Raw genomic sequence first — 27,903 nt, 5'->3', positions numbered from 1 at the left:
ATTGGCACGAGATGTTTAGGTAAAACAAAAGGAGCAGGAAGTTTAACATGCCTTGTACTTTTTATTCCTCTCCATTTCTGACCATGTGAAAGTCATCTCATGTTTTTCAGACATCAAGGAAATGTAGAAGGTCCACTGAAGAGCTAACTTGTGCACATGAATTTCATCATGAAGTTCCACCCACTCATTCCCAACTACTTTTTGGAATCTTATTTGCTCTTTATTGTTCCATCAAATGAACAGGAACAAAAACCACTGTGAAACTAGTGTTCAGCACAACACTAGCTTTCAGTTTTCAACGCTAGCTTTCAGTTACCAAAGAGTTAGAATAGGCTGTAATACAGGAGGAATGCAGATCACATTCTGTCGGTAGAACTGTGCAAGAGTTGCAGTAGATCAGCAAGGTTTCTGGCTCCAAACTGCTGAACAATAGCAACAACAAAAATATTTGTTTCCCTTCTAACTAAGGCTGCTGTGATGATGAAAGCTGGGGTGGAGGGAATCAGGAGTGGATTGTGGATTTTGAAGTGGCATGGCTGTAGACATTCCTGCACTGAGCATCCACTCAAAGGTGCCCTGTTCCTTAATTCTGAGAGAGTGTTGTCTTTTCCCTAGCCGGTATTCTGCACCTGGCTCCAGTGAAAAAAAACAAAGTAGATCCCAAACGCCTGAAGTCTGCCCACCCCAGAATGAACTTAATTAATGTTGTTATTGCAACGTGCCCTAGCAATCAGATGGGCAGGCTGAAAAATAATAAATACATAAATTAATCCACCCAGCATTTGAATCAGAGAAAAGTACTGTGTAAAAATAATTGACAAATGTTGCTTCTATATTCCTCTCCTTTTAGCCAGTGATTCAAGTTCCTGCAGATTTTCAAAATCCACTCCACTCTCCCACAGTATCATTTTTATTACACTTGCACAGAATTAACAGACAAGAGTATGTCACATACTAAAAACTGCACTATATCACCACCTTCGGTCTGTAAAACCAAAACGACACTCACCGTCCTGAGTGCAGGCCCCAAGAAGATTGATGATATTTTTGTGCTTCCCAATCATTTTCATCATCTCCATCTCGGACACTAGGTCAGAGAGGTCTTTTTCTGTAGCATCATCTGCACAAGACAAAATGAGTTCCACCAACAGTTTTAAACTAGCGCACCAGCTCAAGTGGTTTTTTCTGCTACAATGTTTCCTTGCAGGCTCTCCAACTAGCTTGATGTACTTTACAGGCCATTAAGTTAGAGATATAGTAACACTGTTTCCTTGCAACCCTGGTTCCCAAGGCCAGCAACAAAGTAAACCACTGGTCCTTTGTTGTTTAAGCTGTGGGCTCTGCTTCTCATTGAGTAAACCTCCATGAAAACAAAAGAACATATAACAAAAATTAGGAAACCGCACACATACAGAACGAAGGGAAACTGTATCACAAATAATTTTAAGAAACTTATATACCATCAAAAAGTCCTACTGTATGATGTAGTCCAAATGTTACGATTTCAATGTGATGCCTATCAGTCTCTTGTCTGGGAATTCTACTTCAGAAACCTCTCTCTCTCTCTCTCTCTCTCTATATATATATATATATATTGCAGGGAGGTTGTAAAACAGGCCAACCTTGGAAAGCTTTAATTTCCTACTGTGGTTCTCCAGCTCCATGAAACTTAAAACCGATTTTCATAAGGAGATGAATATGTCTTGTGTCATATCAGACCATATAACACAGTAACACTTTAAATTAAGACCTCCTTAATTGCCCATCTCTGCACCTTGAATGCAGATATCTCAGTTGCAAACAACATATCAGAGAATTACTGGCAAGACTTTCATGCGAAATATTTTTATTTTTTCCAGTGTTCAGTAGTTTAAAAAAATATTATTATATTAATATAATAATACTTATACAAGATCACTGATAGCACACCAAATAATGGATTAGCTCCATAATTAGCGATGCATATGTCACTCAGAAGTTATCCTAAATGGTCTTTTTCTTTGTTTATATGCATTCCCTATCATGCTGGAGGCTTTTGTTTGGGCAAAAGGCATTTGAAGAATTACCTATTTTGTTTACAATGTCAGCCATTATTCAGGCATAAGTATAAATATGTATTTTTAAAATTAAGATCCCAGACTAAGTATAGTATATTTGTTTTATTACGGTCAATGATAAAATTACAAAATTTAAAAGCCCACAATTGTATAAAATCCAATACACATAAACATATACTAGATCCCAGAATAAATATCATCATCACCATCATATTTCTATATATTGCCTTTTACAAATGTTTGCTCTCTCTCTCTCACATGCACATTTTTTAAATGTGTTAGAAGAGACTAGGTCAGGTCCTGTCATTTGTTTACCTAAGGCATTTATGCTACAGTTGCCTTTCAGTAACTTTTAGCCAACCAAACGAAAGCATGTAGACTTCCCTGTGGATCAAATCAAGAGTTGAGGAATAAACAATTGTACCAAGACTTTGACTTGCTTGTAAATACCTGCTGCTAAAGATAAATAGGCTGTCAAAGGCACTGATTTATACCGAAAACTGCTGAAGCCTGAGGTGAACAAAATGAACTTTGGCCTTCTACAGTTAGAGAGTTTGGACGCCACAAAAGAAACATTATTCACAGAACCTGCCACCTCGCTCAATACTCCCTTTCACCCCATATTACCTTTCAGCATTTTCACTGCAACAGTAACGGCTTCTTTTGGCCTGTCTTTGTCGATTCCCACCGCTTCCGCCATAACAACTTGACCAAAGCATCCTTCCCCAAGGGGCTTCCCTAGCGTCAACCTAGGGATGTAAACAGAGGATTAGCGCCTGGCATCTGATGAGGAGATGAAGTCGGCGAAACTCAAGAGCGAAAAATAAAATAATCTTTCAGCAGACCACTTTTGACCAGAGCATTTGTTGTAAAGAACTAACAAGGGTCTTAATAGATTTCAGGGCTTGTGCACGCGCCTCTAGCGAGTTTTCTGAGGAACAAATTCTGTGTGTGCACTTACCACTTACATGACAGACCCTCTTCATGTACTTGCAAAAAGAGGAGCTGCAATTCCCAGAGTAGTTTAGCGATCAATCTGTCTTTACAGGGAACTTTGGGAACTGTAGCTCTGAGGGGAATAGGGGATCTCCTAACAATTCTCAGCACCTTTAGCAAACTACAGTTCACAGGATACTTTGTGGGAAGCCCTGATTGTTAACACGGTATGATTTGTACGGTGTGGATGTGGCCCTCCTTCCTTTTCCAGAAAGGCCACAAAGTGACAAGGAAGCTTAATTAGAGAGGCTTCTCTTTTCTACCAACTTTGGGGAGTGCTTCATATGAACCACCACAGAGCATGTGAAGAGTACCTTTTTCTTCACTGCTAAGTAATCACAACTAGCCCCTGTATTTGCATCTGCAACTAGACAGAAGGGCTTCCATGGCTGTGTAAGAAAATAAGGCCTATTCATTATTCCAAACATATCTAGACACAAAGTGTTGTAAACTTTACAGCAATGGTACTAGAATCTCCTCACCCTCTTGATACTAATGGCCAAAGAACTTCCTGTACGAATGAAGGCAGAAAACCTTTATACTGATACAGTGAATCATTATTTGTGACGTGCATTTTAGCACTGTGAATTCAGAGAGATTTCTGAGAGGAAGGTCTTTGTTTGTCAATATTGCAAAGGTGATCCAACTGTCTTACTTAATTGTAAAAGGTGCCCTCCCTGGAGCAAGAATTTATCTTGAAATGAATCGGGGATAAGGGATCCTGTTTTTCATATGCAGCTTTGTTTGTTTGTTTTCTTTACTATTTGCTTTGCGTTTTTGACTATTGTTTTTTTCAGTTTTCCACAGCAGACAGATAGAAATTATTGTTGTTAAAAATCTCCGATTAGAAATTAAGCACAGACCATATGTTAAACTAACAACAGAGCCTCTACTGCCTACCTCTTCCACTAGTTCTTGCAATGTGTCTGGTGCAAGAGGAGTCCACTGTATTCTCTCCTGGAGAAAATTAAGTGGGCTTGGCAAAATGCCATGATTAAAAATCAAATGGGATGAGTTTAAATGGGGGCTTTTAATTGAAAAAAGCTCTCAGTTTAATCATGCTAATGTGAATGTATACACTGGGCTATATCTCTTATGAAAATTGCATGCTACTTTGACAATACACAAAGACCAAAGGGTTGTATGTTTTGTGCTGACATCATGCTGCATTCCCCCCCCCCCCCGAAACCAAAATTGAATTTAAGATCTTGGCAGAAAGCAAACATTTGCATTGGAAAATGGTTAATTTATGTGCTCTTGTGCTTCTAATATGAACACAACAATTCTGTCATTGTGTTTCTGCAGCCCCCAATCTAATAAACTGCTCTTAAAGAGCCTTCTTTCATTACAAACCCTCTCCACCCACATTTATGCCGAATGCTGTTTTCTAACGTTTAATGCTCTAAGATTTTCCGCATTAATGTTTCCCCTAAGGGAAAGGGCTGACAGAATTATATAGACAGACCCCCACTGTTGACTAGAATCTTGCAGGTGGCAAGTGAAATGCATGGCACCATCTTTCATCCACATAATTAAGACTATTTCCATAAATAAACATAAAATAATTTTTTTTCTTTTTTTTAATCAACAGGTAAAATTTCAAAAAAGTGGTTTTAAGTTTTCAAACAGTAGCACAGTTTCTAAAATGTTTCTATTTTTTCCTGTAAATTCAACACTAATTAAAATTAATCCTCGTTTTAATGTGTGTCCTGTTTCATTTCAATATTATAAGCTTAGCATACACCAGGCACTAAAGAGCATAGGTTGTATCCAACAGTGTTGTTCAGCTGACAGTAAGCTTGTCCAGGGGAGTAGTTTTCAGTGAATCTTCCTCTTCCCTACAGCCCCCAGTATCCCTCCAAATACATTCTGGAGGGTGCCCCCAGGCCTGTGGAACTGATTTAGAGAAGGCTGAAAGGGAAATGGGGAATTACTGGAAATGGCTTCCCTCTACATCGGGCATAGGCAAACTCGGCCCTCCAGATGTTTTGGGACTACAACTCCCATCATCCCTAGGTAAAAGGACCAATGGTCAGGGATGATGGCAATTGTAGTCTCAACACATCTGGAGGGCTGAGTTTGCCTATGCCTGCTTATACATTCTTTGGACAGAAACTGTACTGTCAACTGAGCGCTACTGTTGGATACAACTCCATATCAGCTCATGGTGGCAGTGGGGAAAGATTTGCTCATGTTGCTTGAAAGCCCCTTAGCCCTCTTGATGCACCATCATGTTAGTCCTATTGATGCACCACAGATGGCATTCCAAAAGCGAAAGGTAGCACATGACACATAGGATGCATAAGAGAATCCACAAAATATGTTTGTATTATGAAAAAAAGAATATTTTTTTTAGTCTGTCATGGCTGCTGGAAGTACCAGTCTGGGGGGAAAAGGAAGTCAATATGATGGGCTGCAAATTGTGTCCACTGATTTCTGTGAATTAATTTAATGTTTCTTTGTCCATTTTTCAACCGGACAACATTTTGTCGAACAATAAATAATGGAGCTAGCATTCAAACGAGAAGAAATATATATACTTCTCCATTAAGGTCATTCTCTCTTTTTTGGCTGTTTTATACAAATATGCAGGCAGAAAGCTGATAATAAAGATAGAATCTCCTCAAGGCATACTATGTTCTTCAGAGGAAAGTCTTAAATTTAAATATATATAATTTGCCTAGGCCCCACTACTATGGTTTGCCTTAGCATCAGCAAACGCAAATGACATAAGTGGAAGAACTGTAAATGAAAAGAGCATGGGAAGCATGGACTGAGGTCTCCTTGCTCCACAGTTACCAGAGTTATTGAAATACCATAAATGGCAAAATTTCACTTACTTATCTCTTGGGAACTCCCATTTTGGGTCTTCTGGTAGTTCATACTCTGAGACTCCTGCCAACATTGGAGCATCAGCATTGGAGGAGAGACGAGTGGTTATTCTCACCAAAGGTGTGTTGGAGTTCATGGAGGAGCTAGAGTCTGCAGACACCTGTTATGAGAATACAAGATGCAAAACGAAGATGTAATCTTGGTCCAATTACTGCAAACTGGCAATAGAGAGCAACCAAGCCAGGTCATAAATGGCACTCGGCTACTGAAACGCTCACTAAGGCACATGAACATGACTTCAGGGTTCCGATCAGTTTTGCCTTACTTCTGCTAATCGGCTACATATTAAGATGAGTTATGGCTACAAACCCAAACTTTTAATATTCTAATATAATTGGATAACTGCATTACTGTCACTGTTTGTAACCATCTTCTTCTCTCACTCTGCAAGTGAATATTTTTTTAAGAGAGCGCTCTTTCTCTCTTGCTCTCTCTTTATGGTAACTTTTCTCTAAAAAATTAAGCACAACTAGAAGTGGTTTTCCATCCATATGTGTTTTTAAAATTTGAAGCAAGCTTATTATGTTTATCAGTACATACAAGGAACTTGTCACGACTTGAGTGACTCAGCCGAAACAGTGTTGTTACTATGTTGCTAAAAGGCACTTGAATTATCCTAGGTATCCAAATATTACTTTCCTATTTAAAATGACAACAAGCCAATATGAATACAAAGTTCTCACATAATTTTTGGAAGTTCCTTAGGAACTATTGGACTCTTTAGTGATGGACACCAATATCTTTTTCTATATCACCAATAGTACTGATAAGAGTGTTCTTGGTCAATCTTACAGATAGGTGTGTTTGCAGTCAGTAAACAGCAGCCACTTTTGAATGATCGCAGCTCCCCTTAGTAAGCTGAGATATGCCTGAGAGCTATGCACCTGCAGGCAGTTCCTTTGCTTCCCCATTTATCTGAGTGACCAAGGAAGCCACAGTAAGCTTCTGCTTACATCCAAAAATGGAACTTTGGTTAATAGATTCCAACAAGTCAGGAACTGGAAGTTCATATCAACTCTGGCTTCCTGCCTTGTTTCACCACTTCTGTGAAAGGAAGAGTGAAACTGGAACAAAGGGGGCTGTGTGTTAGTGCATGAAGCTTATACATATATCAGCTGATTAAGCTGACATCTGACTGTTGGAATATGGTCACTGTTTGCAAAGTATCAGAAGAGGAAAAATGTTTCTATGGTGTCTGGCATCCAGATAGTTCAGATCTTCACAGCCGGATTAAAAACTCCAGTATGAATTGTGTCCAGAAGGCTAAAAGAAAATACTGCATGGATGAAGACTGCTCATGTCTGATTCAAACATAAAAGTGGCAGGGTGTTTGCAGAAACAAAACAATTCCATAGGGTCAAGATTCCTGGATGCTATTTTAATTGGTTTTTCCCAAGGATCAGCAGGACAGCCCAGTTCAGTGTCCAACCAGCCCCAGGCATGGAGGCAGCTGTAGAGACTTACAATGCAATCCCATCAATCTCCATAGGGCTGGTGGCACAGCAGCCATCTGAAAGCCTTTGAGGTAACATTCATTCCAATGACATAACATATGGATTTGGCCATAATGATACACACCAGAAATATGCAAGCCTACAGAGAGTGTTGAAGTACAGGGCACATGCAGCACACTCTAAGAGGCACAAACAACAGTCAGCATGCCTGAACCTGTATGAGGTCACCACAACCTCCCCATTAGTTGTAGAAAGACGAAACAAACATTTCCCTGCTCACTGTTGCAACATGCAATTGCATTTGCAATAGGTTCAGGAACGCCTCAAATCTGAAACTAGAAAAAGGGCGCCAGGGAGGCTGAGCGTTTGCTATCCTGGTGTCTCTACTCTCCCCCCTCCACACACACACACACTTGTAAGCCTTCAGTTGCTGATCACTGCTTCAATATTTGTCTGGGTGCAGTTTCAGCTGGGTTACCTACACCTACTGTGGTCATTTCACAAAAGAGCACATTGAATGTGCAATGCAGTTCCGAAACTGAAGTGGCTTCACAATACTTACCACTTAACAAAACTGGACAAAGGAACTTTGTTTTCATAAACACTGTTGGAATAAGACCAAGCAATGATGCCACTTAATACATGGAAGTGCCATTCCATGCAACACAATCTGGTTGTTGATAATTCTGAAATGAATAGGCTTTTTCCTCCTCTACCTCTTCCTTCCAGATGGATGTTGAAATGTTTTGCAGCCCATAGCCTACTATCTTGTTAGAAGGATAGATGGACGTTCTCGTGCCAAACGTTTTCTTTATCACTTGACAAGAAGTACTTGAAGAGCAGGTGATTACAACATCCCAACCCAAACTAGAAACTGCACATCTTTTAACACAAGATACCTGACCTTAATCATGATAGAACGTTTTATTAAGACTTTGCATACAAGTTATTTTATCAATTTCTACATGTTTTAAAAACACATTGAAGAGTTTCAGACTTGCTCCAGAGTAACAAATGACGTTATTTTCAATAAAACTGTGCTAGAAAAAGGAAAATATCACCTCCTATATATTTTTGGAATCTTCTCTTCACTGTGACTTAGAACCTGCTGACATGGTACAACATAGCTTTCTGAATGGCTGCAATGACACGCCAAAAACCAATCTAGCCTGAATTCAAACATCTACAGCTTAAGTAAACAATGTAAACATGCTTACTTAACATGCTACAATGGCTAGCATGCTACAATGGACAGGATGGCTAACTGGCTCCAAATTTTTTATTTTCTGAAATCTTTCCATTTATTTTAATTTCATTTTGAACTGTATTGAGATCTCACCATGAAGTCTCAAGAGAAAGGGCAGATTATGAGAGAAATGCAAATAGATACATAACCTTGGTGTAAACTCCTGTGAGAAAGGAGAGCACTGAGCATGGTGGAAAGGCCTGGCTTGCATGCCATGCTAAACCATAGTTTAAAACAAACTATTATTTAATGTGAACAATCCAAGGTTGGTTCTGGGCTTACTGCTGATGATTTGTTTGCACGAAAAACAAGCCAAGAACCCGAGCTTGGACTACATGACAAGTCACGCTTTGACAAGACATGTTTTGTCTGCAGTGTGGCAGCAACAGGACTATAGGAGGAGCATTGCGTAAACCTTGGGGCAGTGTAAGAAAGGCCCTGCTGGATCAGGCCAGCCTACACCAACATCCTATACTCACAGTGGCCGACCATACACCAATTGGAAGTCCACAAGTAGGAACTGAATGCAACAGCACTGTTCCCACCTCTGCTTCCTAGCAACTGGTATTTAAAGGCATATGGCTTCCAACAATGGCGACAGTTCGCAGCCATGATGACTAGCAGCCACTGATCCTCCATGAATTGGCAGTCTCAATCTCCAATGCATTTCCCTAATCTTATTCCAAAACCATCTTTTAAAACCATCCCTTCCATAATTTAGCCATGCATATCTAACATGTCAACACACTTCCCATCCACATTAAACCATTTTTTTTTATATACTGTGCCAAACTGTAGTTGTTGCCCTTACTACACTACAAAATTGCTTGGGATTTTTTTAATGTGAATCCAAACCTGACAGAAATTCAGTATAGCACTAACTTGGCCAAAATCAGTCCAACCCAATTCTATGTTGAGTGAGAGAATAGGCAATCTGGACTACTATAGAATGATGTTAGACAGCCTGCCCAAAGCCAGACGCTGTTTTTCAGAGTACTGAACTATGACTGTTTTTAAAGTAAATATAGATTCCTTACATGGTACATCACACATACTGGAAAATGATCTGAAATCTGCTCATTTCACCACTCACATATCAATTCACCAACATTTATCTCAAAGGTCATATCATTTGTTTTCCTAGACAAGAGAAGAGTGGTGTGCAGTTTTGCTGGGGAAAGCCTGTTTAAGCTTTAAATCCATAGCTGCACTGTGTTGCACATGATGACGTTACAGGAAAAGCTTGAAGGAACACTTTGCCAATTCATTCTATGTTTGCAGGGAGGGGAGCAAACTCACCAGTAAGTGTAACATCAAACAAGTCCTCAGCGTAAATACCAAGACTGCGTACAAAAAAAATGACTCCATTCTAGAAGAGATATTTAGCATTAGCTATTTTTTAAAAAAAGGATCGGGCCAGTCTCAAAGGTAATGTATTTTTGATTGATTCATTGGAGCAGAGCATGGTATTATGGAAGCTGAAGGACTATTAAAAAAAATTGTCCATTGGAAAAAGAAGAGTATAGCAGCACAAGTTGGCCCAGGATCCAGGGAGGCCTTCTGGGACCAGCCCACACTTTTAAAAGCCTTGTTCTTCCACTGAGAAATAAAAAGGAAAATGCCTGGGCATTTTCACTTTCTATAGGTTATTTCATTTTACACAGATTTGCTTCTTAGAGCCTTTTATGTACACAAGTTAGAGTTGCACTCCCTCAAAGCCAATCTTCTGCAGGACTCAGTGGTGGGTGGGGCCAGGCTGAAATTCTAGTGAGAGGTCTCACATGGTAGAAGGTGCTCCTTCAGATCATTTCAGGCCTCTGGATTGAATTAAGAATATTTAAAGGAGGAAAAACATGTCTACAGACCCAAGTTGAACATCAATGTTTAATATCAGACAACCAGTATCAGATCTTCCTTCCTGATTCCTCCATTATTTAACTCTCTCCACATCAGAGTACATGGCAAAAGGGATGTGAGGGAATGTGAAAGCTAGGGAAAGTAAAATGAAGGAAAAGCACACAGGGCTTTATGTGCAAACCTCATACATACAAAACCTACAACACCATGCTCAGGGCTTCACCCATTCAAGCAGAAGGAACAGCCCCATGGCTCCTTAAACAAAACCACTATATTTCAGAGATCTTCACCTCACATTCTTAGGAGACATTTCCACACACACACACACACACACACACACACACAGTTATATACAGTGGGACCTCGGGTTAAGTACTTAATTCCTTCCGGAGGTCTGTTCTTAACCTGAAACTGTTCTTAACCTGAAGCACCACTTTAGCTAATGGGGCCTCTTGCTGCCACTGTGCCGCCGCCACGCCATTTCTGTTCTCATCCTGAAGCAAAGTTCTTAACCCGAGGTAATATTTCTGGGTTAGCGGAGTCTGTAACCTGAAGCGTAACCCGAGATACCACTGTAGTTTTAGGATGTTATGTTGCAATTATACATTTTCAGGCAGAGCTGCACATTTCTATAACTGTTCTAATAAAGTTAAAATGACAACATCACTACAGTGGTACCTCGGGTTACATACGCTTCAGGTTACATATGCTTCAGGTTACAGACTCCGCTAACCCAGAAATAGTACCTCGGGTTAAGAACTTTGCTTCAGGATGAGAACAGAAATTGCACGGTGGCAGCGGGAGGCCCCATTAGCTAAAGTGGTGCTTCAGGTTAAGAACAGTTTCAGGTTACAAATGGACCTCCGGAACGAATTAAGTACTTAACCTGAGGTACCACTGTACTCAAATCTGTAAAATATATATATATTACTAATCCGTTGGAAGACTGATTTCTTTTAATATGACCTTACAACTTCAGTGAGGTCCACAAAGCCCATGGTTGCCTTCGCAAGCCTGGTGTCTTGAAGCTGTTTTAGATTACAACTCCCGTTAGCCTCAGCCACTGAGTGCCTTATGACACTCAGTATACCAGAAATTTCCATACCACAAACTGTGATTTTGTAAAGTTTGATGCTTAATCCTATACATGTTTACTGACAACTAATGCTACATCCCATGAACGTATTTCCAGGTAAGTAGGCATAGGACTGTGACTTATATCCTTTTGAGAAACCTGAAAGGTGATCTCTCTGTGTTATGGCATCACTTCTTGCAAGTCCCCAAGTGTACACAAATAATCTCCTTTGGGACTCTGCTTCTCAGCTTTAAAAAGTAAGAGTGCCATCAACCTTCTCTACAACTTCCAAGTCACCTAAACTAACTGATCCGTAAATCCTGTTCAAAGGTAATCAGGTTATTTACTCCTAATGCTACAGAGCACAAAAGTAAGGAACTGCAACTTTTTATTTGACTGAACTGATATATAGGTTACTGCCAACTCTTTTAAAGGTTTTTAAAAAGGAAAAGAAACAAGTCTCAAAAATACAACCAAGGCTTGCGGGGACTCAGTGCATTGCAACAAAAAAATAGGCCTATTCAACTAATCCAGGAACACACGCCTGTTAAACAAAACACCCTCTGTTTTTCTAACTCCTTCAGATTTACAGCAAATGTATGAAACCCTAACCTTTAATGTACAGAAACTAAACAGTTACTTCTGAAAATCTAAGTACATTAGTCTTTGCCTCTGGAAACCATGATTTCTCTAACTGCTGCTGTTGGCAGAGAGCATTACTTCAGTGCAAAAATGTATTGAGAACTATGAAAATAGAAACACATTTCCTTGCAATGCTTACAGCAGATACTTTCACAATCCAAAACTTAGGAGTGGCTGCACCTGAAAACATGGAATGGAATAAACTTGGAACAACATACAGAAGCATTTCTAAAACTACCAGTTGATACCAGAAACGTACTCGGTTGGGGAGTATTTCCTTTACATGGGTAAAAAGGTAAGAAAACTGAAATGTCAGCTACTCAACAAAACCAGAACATGAACAACAGTGCATCAAGTTTACCATAAGCGTGCAGAATACAATGTTTTAAAGGTGGTTAATAGAGGAGTTTCATTGTGCAACTGCATGACAAATGACGGCAGTGAAGTCTGCTGTTGGCGAAGGAAGAGACAAATGATGAAAGAGTATTTAACAAACCAACAGACTGGGATAACTGCCCTTTGGAAAATGGTAAGTTTATGACAATCCATGGTCTGACCACTGACAGATGGATTATATACCAATGGTATTTTCTCTGTCATCACCACATGATCAGGTCATCTTGCTGCTTTCATTCCAGTCACAGCCCAATAATCTCCTTTTATTCCAGAGCTGATACAAATAGCCTATACTAAGTGGGCTTAGACTGAAAGCTCTCTTTAGTAGAGAATACAATATTCAAATTTTCCTGGCATACGTTGTTTGTGCAAATGCATGCACGTGTACATGACAGCCACATACAAAGTTTAGTACTCCATGAGAGTAGATGAAATAAGTGTCTCTCGTACAATTGCTTAAAGCATTTTAATTCTACAAGTGGATTAAGTCAGCTCCCTGGAAGACTTCGGCCACACTGCCAGCTAATTTAAGCAGAATTAAGTCAGAGAATAATTGTCCTATGCCATGGGATTTCAAGTGACACCGTGTGGGCGCAAATTAATTGGACAACTTTCCAGAGGCAGATACACATTGGCCTGGTTCACATATAAAGTACATGAACCTTAGGTTCATGTACTCCCTTTTCTGCTCCTCTCTGGCCACAAGGAACACAGAAATACAGGCTTCCATTTTCAGCTAACCATAGTTTGTTGTTCGCTTCCAGTTGAGAACTGTGATTAGTGCTAACTGTAGTTTATTGAAACAAGCCAATTTTGCTGGTAAACAATCCTGGCTTGCTTCAATAAACTATAGTTACCAGTAACCACAGCATGGCATATGGCACAGAGAGCTGTAATAAGTAGGAGAGATCAGCACAAAACAGGAATGTCACCTTGCATAATCAGAAATTTCCACTAGTGCAAAACTACAACGGCATGCAAGCCTTAGCATTTACGTGTATCTAAACTATAACCAGGGATGCGGGTGGCACTGTGAGTTAAATCACAGAGCCTAGGACTTGCTGATCAGAAGGTCGGTGGTTCAAATCCCCATGAAGGGGTGAGCTCTCGTTGCTCAGTCCCTGCTCCTGTCAACCTAGCAGTTCGAAAGCATGTCAAAGTGCAAGTAGATAAATAGGTACCGCTCTGGCGGGAAGGTAAACGGTGTTTCCGTGCGCTGCTCTGGTTCGCCAGAAGCGGCTTAGTCATGCTGGCCACATGACCCAGAAGCTGTACGCCGGCTCCCTCGGCCAATAAAGCAAGATGAGCACCGCAACCCCAGAGTCGGCCACGACTGGACCTAATGGTCAGGGGTCCCTTTACCTTTACCTTTAAACTATAACCGATACATATCTCTTTTTCTCAGCTGGGTTGAGGAATCAGTCATAGAAGGAAACAGGTCCATTCAGTCTAGCCTACTCCTACTTGGCATGGCCAGCATTTCCCTGTTCAAACCACTCTACCTAGGCAGCAGTGTGCTACAAGTATGGAACAGCTGCACAGCTGAAAAAGACCTGTAGAAAAAGACCAGTCAGTCTGATAGTAAATTCTCTTTGGCTCACACATAGCAGTAAGTTAGATCTTCAGAATGAGCAAAACCCAAACCCTGAGTTTTCCAATAGCTCCCAGAAAATATTGGAGCAGGCATTCTATATCCTGTGGTGCAGTCCCTGAAGCCTTAGAGAAAGGGGAAGAGGCTGAGCAGAGAATCCAAATAAGACTTCAACAAAGCCTCATTGGTCAAATTCATGACACTTGCAGTTAAGTTGGTCTTTTTCTACATACCTGCCACTTGCAGAAGCTGAAACAACAAAACCCATTTGACGGGCAAGCATTAATATAGGTGAGATTGAAATAGGACATGAAATAGGACACATGGAGAGGACACATGATTCAATAAAGTTCCAAATGTGCACTCGTTAATTATACTCAGCAAAAACATATCATTGTACACAATCCAATTCCACTGAAATCTGATTAAACACAGGAAATAACAGGTACCCTTATTGATGAGAAATAACCTGAATTTTTTTTAAATACAATTTTTCCAAAAAATATTCAGTTTGTCTTTCTTAACATAGCAGGCCTAAATCATTGCACGAAAAAATTCCTGAAATATTTCGAGCTCCCCCTGCCCCCGCAACTTCAACATGTTCAGAAATCACTATATCCACTAACTGAATATAAACAAAGCATTCAACTCCTGAAAGTCCTATTTGTGTTGAATATACATACTTTCGGGAAAGCTGCCTTCTTACAAACAATAGAATATATTTTACAACCAAATGTTCAGCTCAGTTGAAGTGATATATATCCATGTCCAAATTTACAACCTTGCTGGATAACAACACTTGTGACATGCTCATTATTTTTAAAAATATGATTCCACTCTAGAAACAAACATATATTATAAAAATATATCATGTGAAATGTCGCTGCACAAGAATACTTAAAGGGAAGGAAGGGAGAAAACATTGAGGAGTTGGGGGAAACACAACTCCCTCCCAGTTATGCGTTCCTGTGTTTAGATGCTTTAGCAAAACATGTGCCTCCCCCTTTATTCCACTGTCTGTGGCACCAGCTAATCTAATAAGTAGCTCAAATGGAAGACACACCTGAACATATACTATTTTACCTCTTGTGTTACTTAAAAGTGTTCACATTTACCACATCCTCAAAAAGCTTTTTTTCATTTTCCACTGGAAATTTAATCATGCTTCCTCAACTTTACAGCATCAAAGTTCCTGCTCTGAGATTAAATAATTTTCAGCAGCCCTGAAGCCTAGTGGTTTATTGATGTCAGAACCCAGTACAAGATTCAGAAACACAAGACAGGTTCTGGAACCACACAAGTGAAATCACCTTGATCCAACATTAACTGTAACAGCTGTGCTCCCTAGCTTCAGACCTGGTGGAAGAGCAGGGTGCCTCTGAGCTTAAGCAGAGAGCCCTTGCGTCTCCACTCAACCACTACAGGATTCTTTGAGACACCAAGCTTGAGACAGGGAGTTATGGATTCAAAGCAAAATGGAGTGCTACAGCCCCTCTTCTTAGCAATCAAGTGCCACTTCAGTCCCACGTGTTTCATGAAAAATGATCTGCTGGCTTGTTTTGTTTATAGGATAATAGGGTTTTTAAACTCTTTATCTACTTTCTGTTACCTGTCTGCGCAGAGGAATGCGCTTAGTCAGCTTGTGCACGGCCGGCTGGCTACTGAAGTCCGGCTTCTTGGTGGAAGATCTCATGTGGCACAGAATGACTGTCACCACCATGCAGACAATCAGGAAGACCCCTACACAGTAAATGGCTATCTCCAGGTAGTCTGGCGATGTTGGAAACGGTTTGTCTTCTACAGGGCCTAGAGTGCAAGTACGAAGGAGGAAGAGTCATGAGGAAGAATTACAAGGTAGCGAAAACAAATCGGCAGTACACATCAAACCAAGTGGTCTGGTTTGCAACGAACTACACGAGATAAAAGAACGCTGCTGATTTCCACAGCGTGGAAACAGCTACACTGAGAGTCTCCACGCAGCCATTTTTCAAAGTGTCGGCTTAAGCTGGCTGCTACCCTGCTAAGCAAGCTTAGTGAGGTACTTCTGGATAAAATCACTTTGGTATGAATAGCTGATCTTATTTAACTTCACAACGAAAGGCTACATGCTTAAATTATGCCTGTGATCACCTTTTCTTCTCATTCTATTTTTCTTTTTAGCCAAGCTGCTTGAGACAGGGAAGTGGGCACATAATTCACTCCAGATGAATCAATATTTATCCCAATCTCCCAATCTCTGGCCTAAAGCAAATGACAGGTTTAGTAAAATAATTTTTCAAGAGCATTGTGTTTAACTCTGTGGGCCACCTGAACACACAATGAAAGGCAAACAAGCACTGAATTAGCTAGCTAAAAAGCAAGGCTTATGGGACGCCGAAGCATAACAAAGCTCAGGCATGAACTGGCCTGGTTTAGGTATCCAAATACTTCTACTGAAAATCAGGATTCACAAAAAGTGTTGAAATGTATTGGACAGCGAATTTGTATCAACAGCACCTCTCTATGCACACTTACTTGGGAGTAAGCCCATTGAACATAGTGGGATTTACTTCTGATTTAATAGGCACAGGATTTAGGCTGTAAAAGTCCATAGGAATTGAGTGGCTAACTAATCTTTGAATACTCTGAAAACAGCAGACTGCTGGTGGGTCTCCATGACCACTTTCTCTTAACTAGGTCCACGCCAGTTCTCAAGTACCGGATTTAGGTATCAGCATATTCCCTGCCCCCTTCAAAAAGAAACTCATCCAGCTTTCTTCAAAATTCTTCAAGAATTCTTCAAACTGGGCTGTCCCATAGCAGGAGGACAGTATGAGATTCTACTCTGACATTGGTAGATCACTAAGTTCCAGAACCAAAAAGAGAATGCATTTTTAAAAATAATAATAATAAATATTGGTATATTTTTACATATATAGGTAAGTCTATGGATGGAAGATCACATTCAGATCTTAACAGCACCTAGTCTGTGAATGGCATCAAATGGCAATGCTAGTTTTACAGTTATTCTCTTCATTAAGTAATTGCACAGAATTTATTTTTCAGTCATGATTTAACTAATTAAGAAAGCATTCCCATTTTTTACATTGCAATGATGACACTTTAGTTTATTATGTGGGGTTTGACAGCAAATAAGAATTGTGACAAAGCACTTGTCAAGATATTTGTTATAATAATAACAATAATAATCTGTTCCTAATCCTTTTACTTCATTACTCTGAATCATCACCATCAGCATTCTGCAGCAATATCTGGTCATTATGCAAGCAATGCACATTGCAACATGTTCTTCTGTCTCATTTTGTATTAATACAAGCATTCACTCATACTGATTAAGAAGTGGTGCTTAAGCGCTTGCAAATATGGAAAGAACACTGCAAGCAGAAGCAACTGCAACTTTAAGCACTGACTACCTGTTTAGTGGTGAATGCACCTCGGAAGCCACAAAGGTTAATAGTTAAAGATGGTAGTAATGTAAGCTATCTCTTACATAAAAGAGAGAAGAAATAACATAGAAACCTTGAGAACAACTCATATAGCAGCACAGTACTTAATGAACACATGCAGTTACCAAACCTATATTTTCAAAACATTAAGACTTAATATATATCTTGACCAGCAAATTATTAACTGTGCAAGTAATTCGGCAGTTGCTCTGCATTGAACAGTTATAAAGCAAGAAAGTTTAATTAGTGCAGACATCTAAAACTATATTTTCCGACAGACAACCAATTTCAGGCAATGAAGCGCATTAATGTGTGTTTCTGCTAAAAACAGAAACAACATTAATCCAAGCATGGCAATACATGCTTTGCAGAAAAAGCAAATTAGCTGTCATTTGCTTAGAACATGCAACATTTATACACCAAGTTGATTCCAAAGATATGTAAAAACACCGCTTCTGTAATCACATTTCAGCACAGCCAATTCTCATATATACACGTGTAAACCCAGGCAATTTGACTGGGTTGTGGTATTTCATTAAATATGACTTTGAAATTTCCCTTTAAAAACTTCCCAGGAGAGGATTTTTGAGTTTCTCTCAGGGAGAAGTTTATGATTGTTGACTTTTGGTTATATAATCAAGTGTCAAAGAAAGCCTCTTTTTTCCAAATTTATAATGAACATTAAGGTAATTGGGGGGAGGAGGTGTTTAAATGAAGTTTGAAAAAATTACAATTCATCTTTTTAAGTTGAAGTGCAGCCTTTTGCTGCGGTGAAGAACATTTTAAAGGAAACCAAAAGTCCACTTCTGAGACAGAAGCTGTGCTAATTTTGCAGCAATCAACAATGAAGCAGGGGGAAGGGTAGGGGAACCACTGAAAGATAGCAGTAATATACCTGGCAGAACTGTCAACCATGCAGAGTGAAAGGATATCCCAATAGAATTACCCGCCAAGCATGTATACTCCCCCGCATCCTCAAAAGTTACATTCCGTAAATAGAGAACCTCAATCTCTTTGTCCGTGGTGTTAACACCGGCAGCCTAGAAAAAAAAGGGAAGCAAGAGAAAAGCTAGACATTTTAGGAATTCTTGTGGATGGGAAGTGGAACCACGGGGAGCTTGGCACTTCAGAAGAAACGACCGGTGCACAGCCGTGGGGGGAGATCCCATCCACAAAGCCCTCAACCAAAAGGCAATTACCAACAGATCCCAGCTCACCTCAGAGAGGAATGAATCATCAACACCCTTCACCAAACCTACTCTCACCACCTAAGAAGGCATGCAATCAAAGAACATGGAAAAAATTGTCCACAAAATGTTTGGAGGAGAAAATGACATAAACCCAAAGAAAGATGAAACAGATAGAAGAACAGGGGTGTAATGTCACTTAAAATGTCCTTCAGATTAATGAAGACATACATTTCAGAGACATACAGGGAAGGGCTGAAAATAAAGAGACAAAAATACTTCAAAAAGAGGTGTTTTCATTACAACCTGTATTAAATATAGCCCCAAGAGTTCCTTCTAACCAAAGGGCTGAGGGAGAACTCAGGCTATCACCACCTCAGATAATAACTTAAGTCAAACCTGAGATTTAAATATAATGGAGCAGTTTAGGAATCCATCATGAACCCAACGTAGGTTTGTCACAGGTAGGAATGCCCAGACAAACAGTTGGTGCTAGAAGTAAACAGGCCACTACTGCTTCAAGTGATCATAGAAATAAAATATATGCATAATGGATTTTCTAGATGTGCTTAAATGCTTACATTTGGGTCTATTATGATGACCCAAAGTCTGGAAACAAGTTGGTCTGAACAGTTCACCTTATCTAGAAAAAAAATTGGGCCACCCAATGTGGTGAGAAATAGGTGTACTGATAAGGCATACAATAGGATTTACAAATACAGGAATGTAAAATTCAACAATCCCTGCTTAACAAGATGGTAACTATTGCTGCACTGTCTTGAAGTAAACAAAAGGAATCAAGACCTCTATATGTATGCCGAATGACCATGGAAGAGAATTAGTTCTATTCAAATATTAAGATTTAACATATTTGCATTTTTAAAAGAGCATGAAGCTTTTTGCCAAAGCTAAAGTGCATACCACACTATTAAAAAGGTCCAAATGAGACCCATCACATGGCTATACAGCACTTTTGTAAAGATGGAAACAATGATATAAAATGCTGGCTCGTCAAGTGGATAAAGGTAAAGGTAAAGGTACCCCTGCCCGTACGGGCCAGTCTTGACAGACTCTGGGGTTGTGCGCCCATCTCACTTAAGAGGCCAGGGGCCAGCGCTGTCCGGAGACACTTCCGGGTCACGTGGCCAGCGTGACAAAGCTGCATCTGGCGAGCCAGAGCCGCACACGGAAACGCCGTTTACCTTCCCGCTGGTAAGCGGTCCCTATTTATCTACTTGCACCCGGAGGTGCTTTCGAACTGCTAGGTTGGCAGGCGCTGGGACCGAGCAGCGGGAGCGCACCCCGCCGCAGGGATTCGAACCGCCGACCTTTCGATCGGCAAGCCCTAGGCGCTGAGGCTTTAACCCACAGCGCCACCCGCGTCCCCTCAATAAATTCATGTTCAGTCTTCTACCAGACTGAGACACGTGGCCTTGGAGGTAATCTGGTATGTGCAACACCTTATCACTTGATCCAACCTCAATGAGTGGCTACGATTTCCAGAACAGTGATCAATATATAATACAAAGAAATAGAAGGCAACAGTGCAAAAGTAAGGAAGACTCAGAATCTTTCAGATTCTGCTGGGGGAAAATATATACGAAGACAAATGATACATCAAAGAGAAAACAGAAAAGACAAAAGGTTTCAGAAGAGGTAACTAAAACAGTATTTGTGGGAATTTTTCCATGGCTACTGGAGTAATACCAGTTGCATCTCCAAGAGTGGATTATAAATACACCAAGGTCGTGGAGTTATCCTACAAGCTGCCTGCAGAGTCCCAAAGCACCAATTTTTTCCAGCTTCTACATCCAGCTTTCTTTAACAGACGTCGTTACCTTTTTTTAGCAGAACCGTAAGCCAGGCAGACTGGTTGGCCTCCCCTATATAATTGGAGACCTTACAAATATATTCTCCAGCATCCGCCTCTGTCACATTGTACAGTTTCAGCACTTCAGCATTGGAACTATTTATCCCCGAATGCTAGAACAGACCAATAACACAGGAGAACAATGTAACTACTGCCCCAAATGTAGACACCACCATGGTCCCGCCACCAAAACACTTGAAGGAGTCTTCCAGTTACTACAAATGCTAGCATTGAAATATTGCACTTTAAAACAACAGCAGCAGCAGCAAGAAAGATTTCTTACAAAATTGGGGCAGGAAAGCTTCTGCCCAGATAAACTACCTTTTTTGTTTCTTTGCTGTGCAAAATCATAAATTTCTGGCTCTACTGCTAAGCTTAATGGGAAATCACTACTATAAAAATTAGCTGTTCCTTAGGAGCAAAGCCAGGCAAAAATGACATATTTTCAAAATGGCTGCTACCCCTAAAATGATTGCCCAGTCAATAGTTCACACTTGGGGAAGGGGGACACAATCAGTATCTTTATCATAAGGAAAATGAGCACTGACAACATCCTTTGGCAACAAATATGGTCATTACAGAAGGGCCTATAATGTTGTCCAAACCTCTTAATATATTTCCTTTGATTTATTTTGGATACTCTTTGCCAATGCACAAATCTCAAGTGATGCCAAGATAATGGCACTGCAAGTCTTTTAATAAACAACCATGATGTCTGAAAAATAAGCAAACAATCATGCTGATGGATAAGGAAGGTGACATGCGGAATGAATTTTTGCTTTTGTTTATACCAACAACTCAGTATTCCACTATATTTATGTGTGCTGGCAAGGATAAAAGTCAATTTAAAAAATCTATCCCTTGACCTTGTTCAAAAAGCTTTATAACATTCTAAAAAGAATTGCTTATTGTTCAAAAGAAAATGGGGGGGGGGGGAAAGCTCACCTTTAGAACTTTCAGGTACGGCAATCCATCTGGCCCATATTTGCTTCCATTCTTTTCTGTGTGTTTTATCCACTGGATATGAGGCTGAGCATCACTGTAGACTTTGCAGACAAACTCTGCATCACCCCCAACAACTGCGGAAGTATTTGCTGGTAGGCCAGCTTGTAGGATAGGCCTGTGAGGCGATCGCTCTGTTAGGAAGCAAAGATGGGGTGGGGGGAGAAGAGAGAGAGAAAAAAACGTATAAAGAAGCAGAATTAAGCAGCACTGCCAAGAAAACTGTTAGTGAACATGAGCCAAAAAGCCCTGTAAGCCTGTTGGCTGACTTCACTGAAATAACGCTGTAACCAAAACGTAGAACAAAAACTGCACTTCAAAGGAGGTGCTTGAATACTCCAGTTGGAGTGCTGTCTAAAGACTAGCCTTTTAGAAGAAAAAGAAAAAAGATGGCACAGAGCAGAAGACTGTATGAAGTGGGGGAAGGGAACAATTAACTAAGGATACTTTTTTTAAATCACAGAAACTTCTATTTATGTGGTATCAAATATGAGAGCACCACTCTCTGGGGTTGTTCCCTACTATATGGGGTGAGGGAAATCTATCATCTATCTATCTATCATCTATCTATCTATCATCGTCTTCAGTTGTACGGTAATTGATTTTAATGAATGTCAAACTAGAAAACAATATTATGATTCACCGACTTAATAAAAAAGAATTAAGTGTGTCCTAATCTGAAGTCAAATCTGCAGTGGTACCTCAGGTTACATACGCTTCAGGTTACATATGCTTCAGGTTAGACTTCGCTAACCCAGAAATATTACCTCGGGTTAAGAACTTTGCTTCAGGATGAGAACAGAAATTGTGCTGCGGCAGTGTTGCGGCAGCAGGAGGCCCCATTAGCTAAAGTGGTGCTTCAGGTTAAGAACAATTTCAGGTTAAGAATGGACCTCCAGAACGAATTATGTTCGTAACCCGAGGTACCACTGTATTGCCAAATCCTTTGTGTGAGGGTTTACTGAGGTATATTGTAACTGGAAATTGTCTAATTAGGCAAAAATATAAACATAGAAGGGAAAAAGAGAAGCAAAGACCAAACAAAAATGCTACCAAAACAAGTATTTTTTTTTTTAAAAAAAGACTAAAATAAGCATCAATTAATATATATTATTATAGAAGGCATTCACTAATTGTGAACTATAATCATGTACTGATAATAACATTACTGCAAAGAACATATATGGCATCATCTCATATACATGTTGGTTACGTAATAACCTCAGTCAAGGAACCATTATAGATTTTCCACAATTAGGCCTATTGGGTCTGTCCCAAAGGGTACCATCAGTGCATAGGACCATTACCTCACATGAACCAGAGTACCAGTGCTTTTTCACCAGCAACCACTACTACCTCATATCCATATCCTGGTTTGTAGGTAGTAGCTCTTGAAACTCTCAGCTTCAGGGAACTGCTTTTAGAAGACATGCTTCAGAAGCCACACTGTATGTCCAGAGCTCACTGTGTGGCCTTCTGCGTCATGATCACAACTGGCAACTACTGTTCTAAAAAACAACTTCTATTATTTCTTTTAATAATGGGCTTTCCAAAGGGTTTTCCAAAGCTCTGAACTCATGAGATCATTCTGTGGTTTGGGCCTTTGAAAGACTTGGTACCAAACATAAAAGGGTCAGCTTATTAAGTTCCATCATCCATCATCGTGAAATGATGCACAATGGTCTTTTTCCAAGATGGTCATCGGGGAGAATACTGAATTGGCTTCTTGGCAAAATCTGTATGTTCTTATTCATCAGCTTGAATTATTTCACAGCAATCTAGAAGTATTAAGACTCAGCAGTAATTTTATGCCATTGGGAAGAAAACACCATTAAGGGATTAGAAGCTAATGATTTTCCTTGACGGTATTTGGAACTCGAGTATCTCACATGTCAAGAAATGCAATATTTTTTGTTCTTGTTCTGTTTCATTACATGTTTGTTTATTTATCTGATATTATTTTGCCTCTCATCTCAGGGCAAATTATAATAAACAGGAAAATAAATCAAACAATTAGACACCTGAAATGAAAAACTTATTAAGTGCTTTATTTTTTGTAAGTGTAAACAAATTACACACAATTTATTTTGGACTCTTCATTTCTTTTGAAGAACCCACTTGGGTTGGGAACTTTTCGCCTTCCTGATGTAGTGAAATACAACTTCCATCAGCTCCAGTCAGCATACCCAATGCCGATCAGAAGGTCAGCAGTTCCAATCCCTGCGATGGGGTGAGCTCCCATTGTTTGGTCCCTGCTCCTGCCAACCTAGCAGTTCGAAAGCACATCAAAGTGCAAGTAGATAAATAGATACCGCTCCGGCGGGAAGGTAAATGGCATTTCCGTGCACTGCTCTGGTTCACCAGAAGCAGCTTAGTCATGCTGGCCACATGACCCGGAAAAACTGTCTGCGGACATCAAAAATCAAACGCTGGCTCCCTCGGCCAGTAAAGCGAGATGAGCGCCGCAACCGCAGAGTCGTTCGTGACTGGACTTAACTGTCAGGGGTCCTTTACCTTTTTAGAGATACATTAATTATTAAAACTAAATTATAGTTATTTGAGGAAACATTAAAAACCATCCAAATTCCAAATAGCATATAGTCTGCCATGCAGTGCAATCCTATACATGTCTGCTCAGAAGTAAGGCTCACTGAGTACAATGGGATTAAGCTCTGGTACGTTTGTATAGGACTGCAGCCTTTAACATGTTGGCTTCCAAAAAAAAAAAAAAAATTGTCTGAAAAGCACAACACTGGGGTGTAACAGCAAATAATGACACTGCCAAACAATAGGATCTTTAATAAAGGCCATATATTTGGCACTCTGCAAATGCCTATGGGGAATTTACTTACTGAGGCAGCACTGGCAACATACTACAAAGCAGAAGCCTTATTTAACTTGTAGCTCTTGCAGTGCTGTTTTTAAATTACTTCATGGCTGTATGTTGGACGGTGTGTATGACTTGAATTCATCCAACATAAAAGATCTGCTACAGTTAAGGTCTGGGAACATAAAAGGCCTTCATCTGGTGACAAAAAGACATCTATTTAAGCACCTATAAAGCTTCTCTGGGAAAGAATTTCATAAACAGGGTATCATGACTGAGAAGGCCCTCTTCTCACCTTACTTAAGATGGCACCCAGTGGAAGCCCTGCAGAAGATGTGTGGGCAGGTTAATACTGTATGGGGAAAGTGGGCCTTCAGGTCCCAAGCAATGCAGAGTTTAAGTACTAATTCTGAACAGCACTCAGTAATGGACCATGGGGCAGTACATTTCTTTTAGCACTGGTGAGTTGTGTTTCCAATGCCCAGTCTAAATTCATATTCTAGCAGCTGCATTTTGGACCAAACTGCAGTTTCTGACCAATCTTCAATGGCAGCTCCACATACAATGCACTGCAGTAGTCTAACCAAGACTCGGTGAAGAGACTACAAGGGTGAGGGAATTTCACCTTTTGTATTGTTACATATTCCTAATGTATAGGTATTTCTTATTTCATTCTTAAAATGTTTTACTTCTTCTTTTAGGACAATGACCTCACAAATTGGTTTCCAGTGACATAAAATACAAATCACCAGGAAAAATGAACAACGTAAGGGCAGTGTGAGAGGGATCACATCCACAAACGTCAGAGAAGGCTATGCTGAACAAACAGTTCCAAAGTGGGACTCCAACAATTCCCTCATGGAGAAATGCATAAGAAAAACAGGGAGAACTCATGGACCTCTTTGGAAGTGAAGAATCTGAACAAATGCAAGAAAGCGCAACTCCATCAACCTTCTTATATTTGCACAAGCCACTCTCTGTGTGTTGCCTTGTCAGATGTAGGAATGGTATACTTTAAAAAAAAAGTGAAATGCAAATTGTGGTTTAATGTAGCAGTTAATATTTTTATAGTCCTGGAGAAAACTTATAAAGCTTTCCACCCTTTACTAAATAAGCTCCAACTCCATCTCCCCTACCCATGTTGGGGTACAAAAAGAAAAAGAAAAAACAAGTATGATCTCGCTTTAATGGAAACCTTACACCATCTTCCAAAACATATTACAATCGCCTTCAGTATAAAATGAAACCTTAGAGAATATTATTTAAAATGTTTTTAGAAAGTCAGTAGGCCTCATGTTTCATTTATCCACATCAGGGTTTGATTTCCTTCACGACCTTACTTCTTGCCCTTAAATGGGGGTGGGGAGTCCCCAATACCGTTGGCGGGGGGGGGGGGAATCACCACTAACATTAACACACAATGTGTTTTGTTTATTTCGCTTGAAACTTTTTAACTTTTAGCTACATGTGCTAGCTTGCCTGAAATACATGTAGCTGATCTGAGGTTGGAATCTTTAGCTCTAACATTTTAAGGGATGTGTAAAAGCGTTCACGTAAGGCACTGGCTGTGGATGATTAAGAGTAGAAAATGTTACCAAAGTTTGAGGCGTTTTAGTAAAGCACTGCATATCGAAGCAATTGCCTTCTTCAGGTACTTCATCTAATAATAAATGACTTTCATTGACTGCAACATTAAATCTTAAACTTGATTGCTGCCCATTGCAACCCAATTGAGTGCAGCAACTGTCACTGAAAGAATAAGGCATTCTGCATAAAGCTGTCATATATAGGTTACCTAATCATACAGAGTATGCTGGCTGCTAACAACAGTGGTACAGTGAAGGATGCTGTTTCAAGGTAACAAAGCAAACATGTAATCTGGCCTAAAGAGATCCAGGCATCTATCTAACTGCCTTAGAACAAAGCTTTCCAAACTTTTCATGTTGGTTACACACTTTTTAGACGTGCACCATTTCACAACACAGTACCGTAATTCAGTTTTGCATCATTTCGCGGCACAGTAATTCAGTTTTACTAGAAAACTGGATGTTAAACTAACCCCATTCCAGCCCAGGAGGAGCACATGGAGCATTCACACGACACACCTAAACACTGCAGCTGACATACTAACATGTCATGACACACAGTTTAGAAAGCTCTGCCTTAGAAACTGCTGAATTTTCAGTGATACTACACTTACACACACACACACACACACACACACACTGCACTCTATGTGGGGCTACCTTTGAGGTGACTCAGAAACTACAACTAACCCAGAATGTGGCAGCTAGACTGGTGACTGGGAGTGGCCACCAGGACCATAGAACACCGGTTCTAAAGTATCTTCACTGACTCCCAGTACATTTCTGAGCACAATTCAAAGTGTTGGTGCTGACCTTTAAAGCCGTAAATAGCCATGGCCCAGTATACCTAAAGGAGTGTCTCCAGCCCCATCGCTCAGCCCAGAAACTGAGGTCCTCCACTGAGGGTCTTCTGCTGGTTCCCTCACTGCGAGAAGTGAAGTTGCAGGGAACCAGACAGAGGGCCTTTTTGGTAGTGGCGCCCTCCCTGTGGAACATCGTCCCTTCAGGTGTCAAGGAGATAAAGAACTGCACAACTTTTAGAAGATATCTGAAGGAAGCCCTGTATCGGGAAGTTTTCGGCACTTGATTTTTTATGTTTTTAGATATGCTGTAAGTCTATCTAATGCAAGTCTAGTGGCTTTAAACTGTGACCCTGTTCCCAAGCAATATGAAATATTTGATAGACATACATGGGGAATGACTGCCTTACATGAGAAGCTGGCATTCCACACCACTAGTATGACCCAAATTTATATCAGGTTCCCTTTCCTTGTTCTCTCTTTCATTTAAGTGACTCTGCAGTCTCACCACTGATGGAGCAGCTCCAGCTATTTACTAAGCTCAGCTTTACGTGTTTTCCAGATGTTTTGGAGCACAATTCCCATCATCCCTTACCACTGGCCATGCTGGCTGGAGCTGGGGAAGTGGTGCATTTAATAATCATTATATACAAAGTATGCACAATTACGACAAAATAAGGGTGAGAGGAAAAGTGGGCAAATATTACCATATTGTTCTCTTTTAATTTGATAGCTCTGTGGGGGTTTTTTTACCATAGCCTTTTCACTATGCCTGCATGAAGCAGTGTATTAAAATATAAAATCTGCTGCAGTTCGTTTGTCAGGTATCCAGATCGTGCCTGTGCATTCTGACTAAATATGGTAATTTAAAACATTAAACATTACAGTGTTAGGCAGTTGTTGGTATATGGGCAAGTAGCAGGGGTGATAAGAGACTATGTCACATTCCTGAAGAAGAATAAAAGCTGTGTTTATGAAA

The 27,903-nt window shown here is 40.1% G+C and overlaps 1 protein-coding gene and 1 long non-coding RNA gene across 9 annotated transcripts in view; one reads left to right on the top strand and one right to left on the bottom strand.

Annotated features, from left to right (window-relative positions):
- LOC307216475 overlaps nt 1-12,182 on the top strand; it is a 163,024-nt gene extending 150,842 nt beyond the window's left edge. Inside the window, exon 3 of the long non-coding RNA XR_013839108.1 lies at nt 8,129-12,182. This is a non-coding gene — a long non-coding RNA (uncharacterized lncRNA). The remainder of the gene's footprint in view (nt 1-8,128) is intronic.
- The window catches only part of FGFR2 (fibroblast growth factor receptor 2), a 146,375-nt gene that overhangs the window by 16,107 nt on the left and 102,365 nt on the right, over nt 1-27,903 (bottom strand). For 3 of the 8 annotated variants that reach the window (XM_079976635.1, XM_079976634.1, XM_079976639.1), the window contains 6 exons: nt 21,655-21,845; nt 20,678-20,822; nt 15,810-16,012; nt 5,894-6,045; nt 2,685-2,806; nt 1,010-1,120 (listed from right to left, as the gene is read on the bottom strand). In XM_079976635.1, the coding sequence (XP_079832761.1) occupies nt 1,010-1,120; nt 2,685-2,806; nt 5,894-6,045; nt 15,810-16,012; nt 20,678-20,822; nt 21,655-21,845 (924 nt within the window). Of the gene's footprint in view, nt 1-1,009; nt 1,121-2,684; nt 2,807-5,893; nt 6,046-15,809; nt 16,013-18,547; nt 18,693-20,677; nt 20,823-21,654; nt 21,846-27,903 lie in introns of all 8 variants that reach the window. The other 5 variants (XM_079976640.1, XM_079976636.1, XM_079976638.1 and 2 more) reach the window with 3 other exon arrangements.

Source organism: Podarcis cretensis, assembly GCF_951804945.1.
Source record: "Podarcis cretensis genome assembly, chromosome: 5".
In the NCBI taxonomy this organism is placed as follows: domain Eukaryota; kingdom Metazoa; phylum Chordata; class Lepidosauria; order Squamata; family Lacertidae; genus Podarcis; species Podarcis cretensis.
This window is presented reverse-complemented; position numbering and strand designations above follow the sequence as displayed.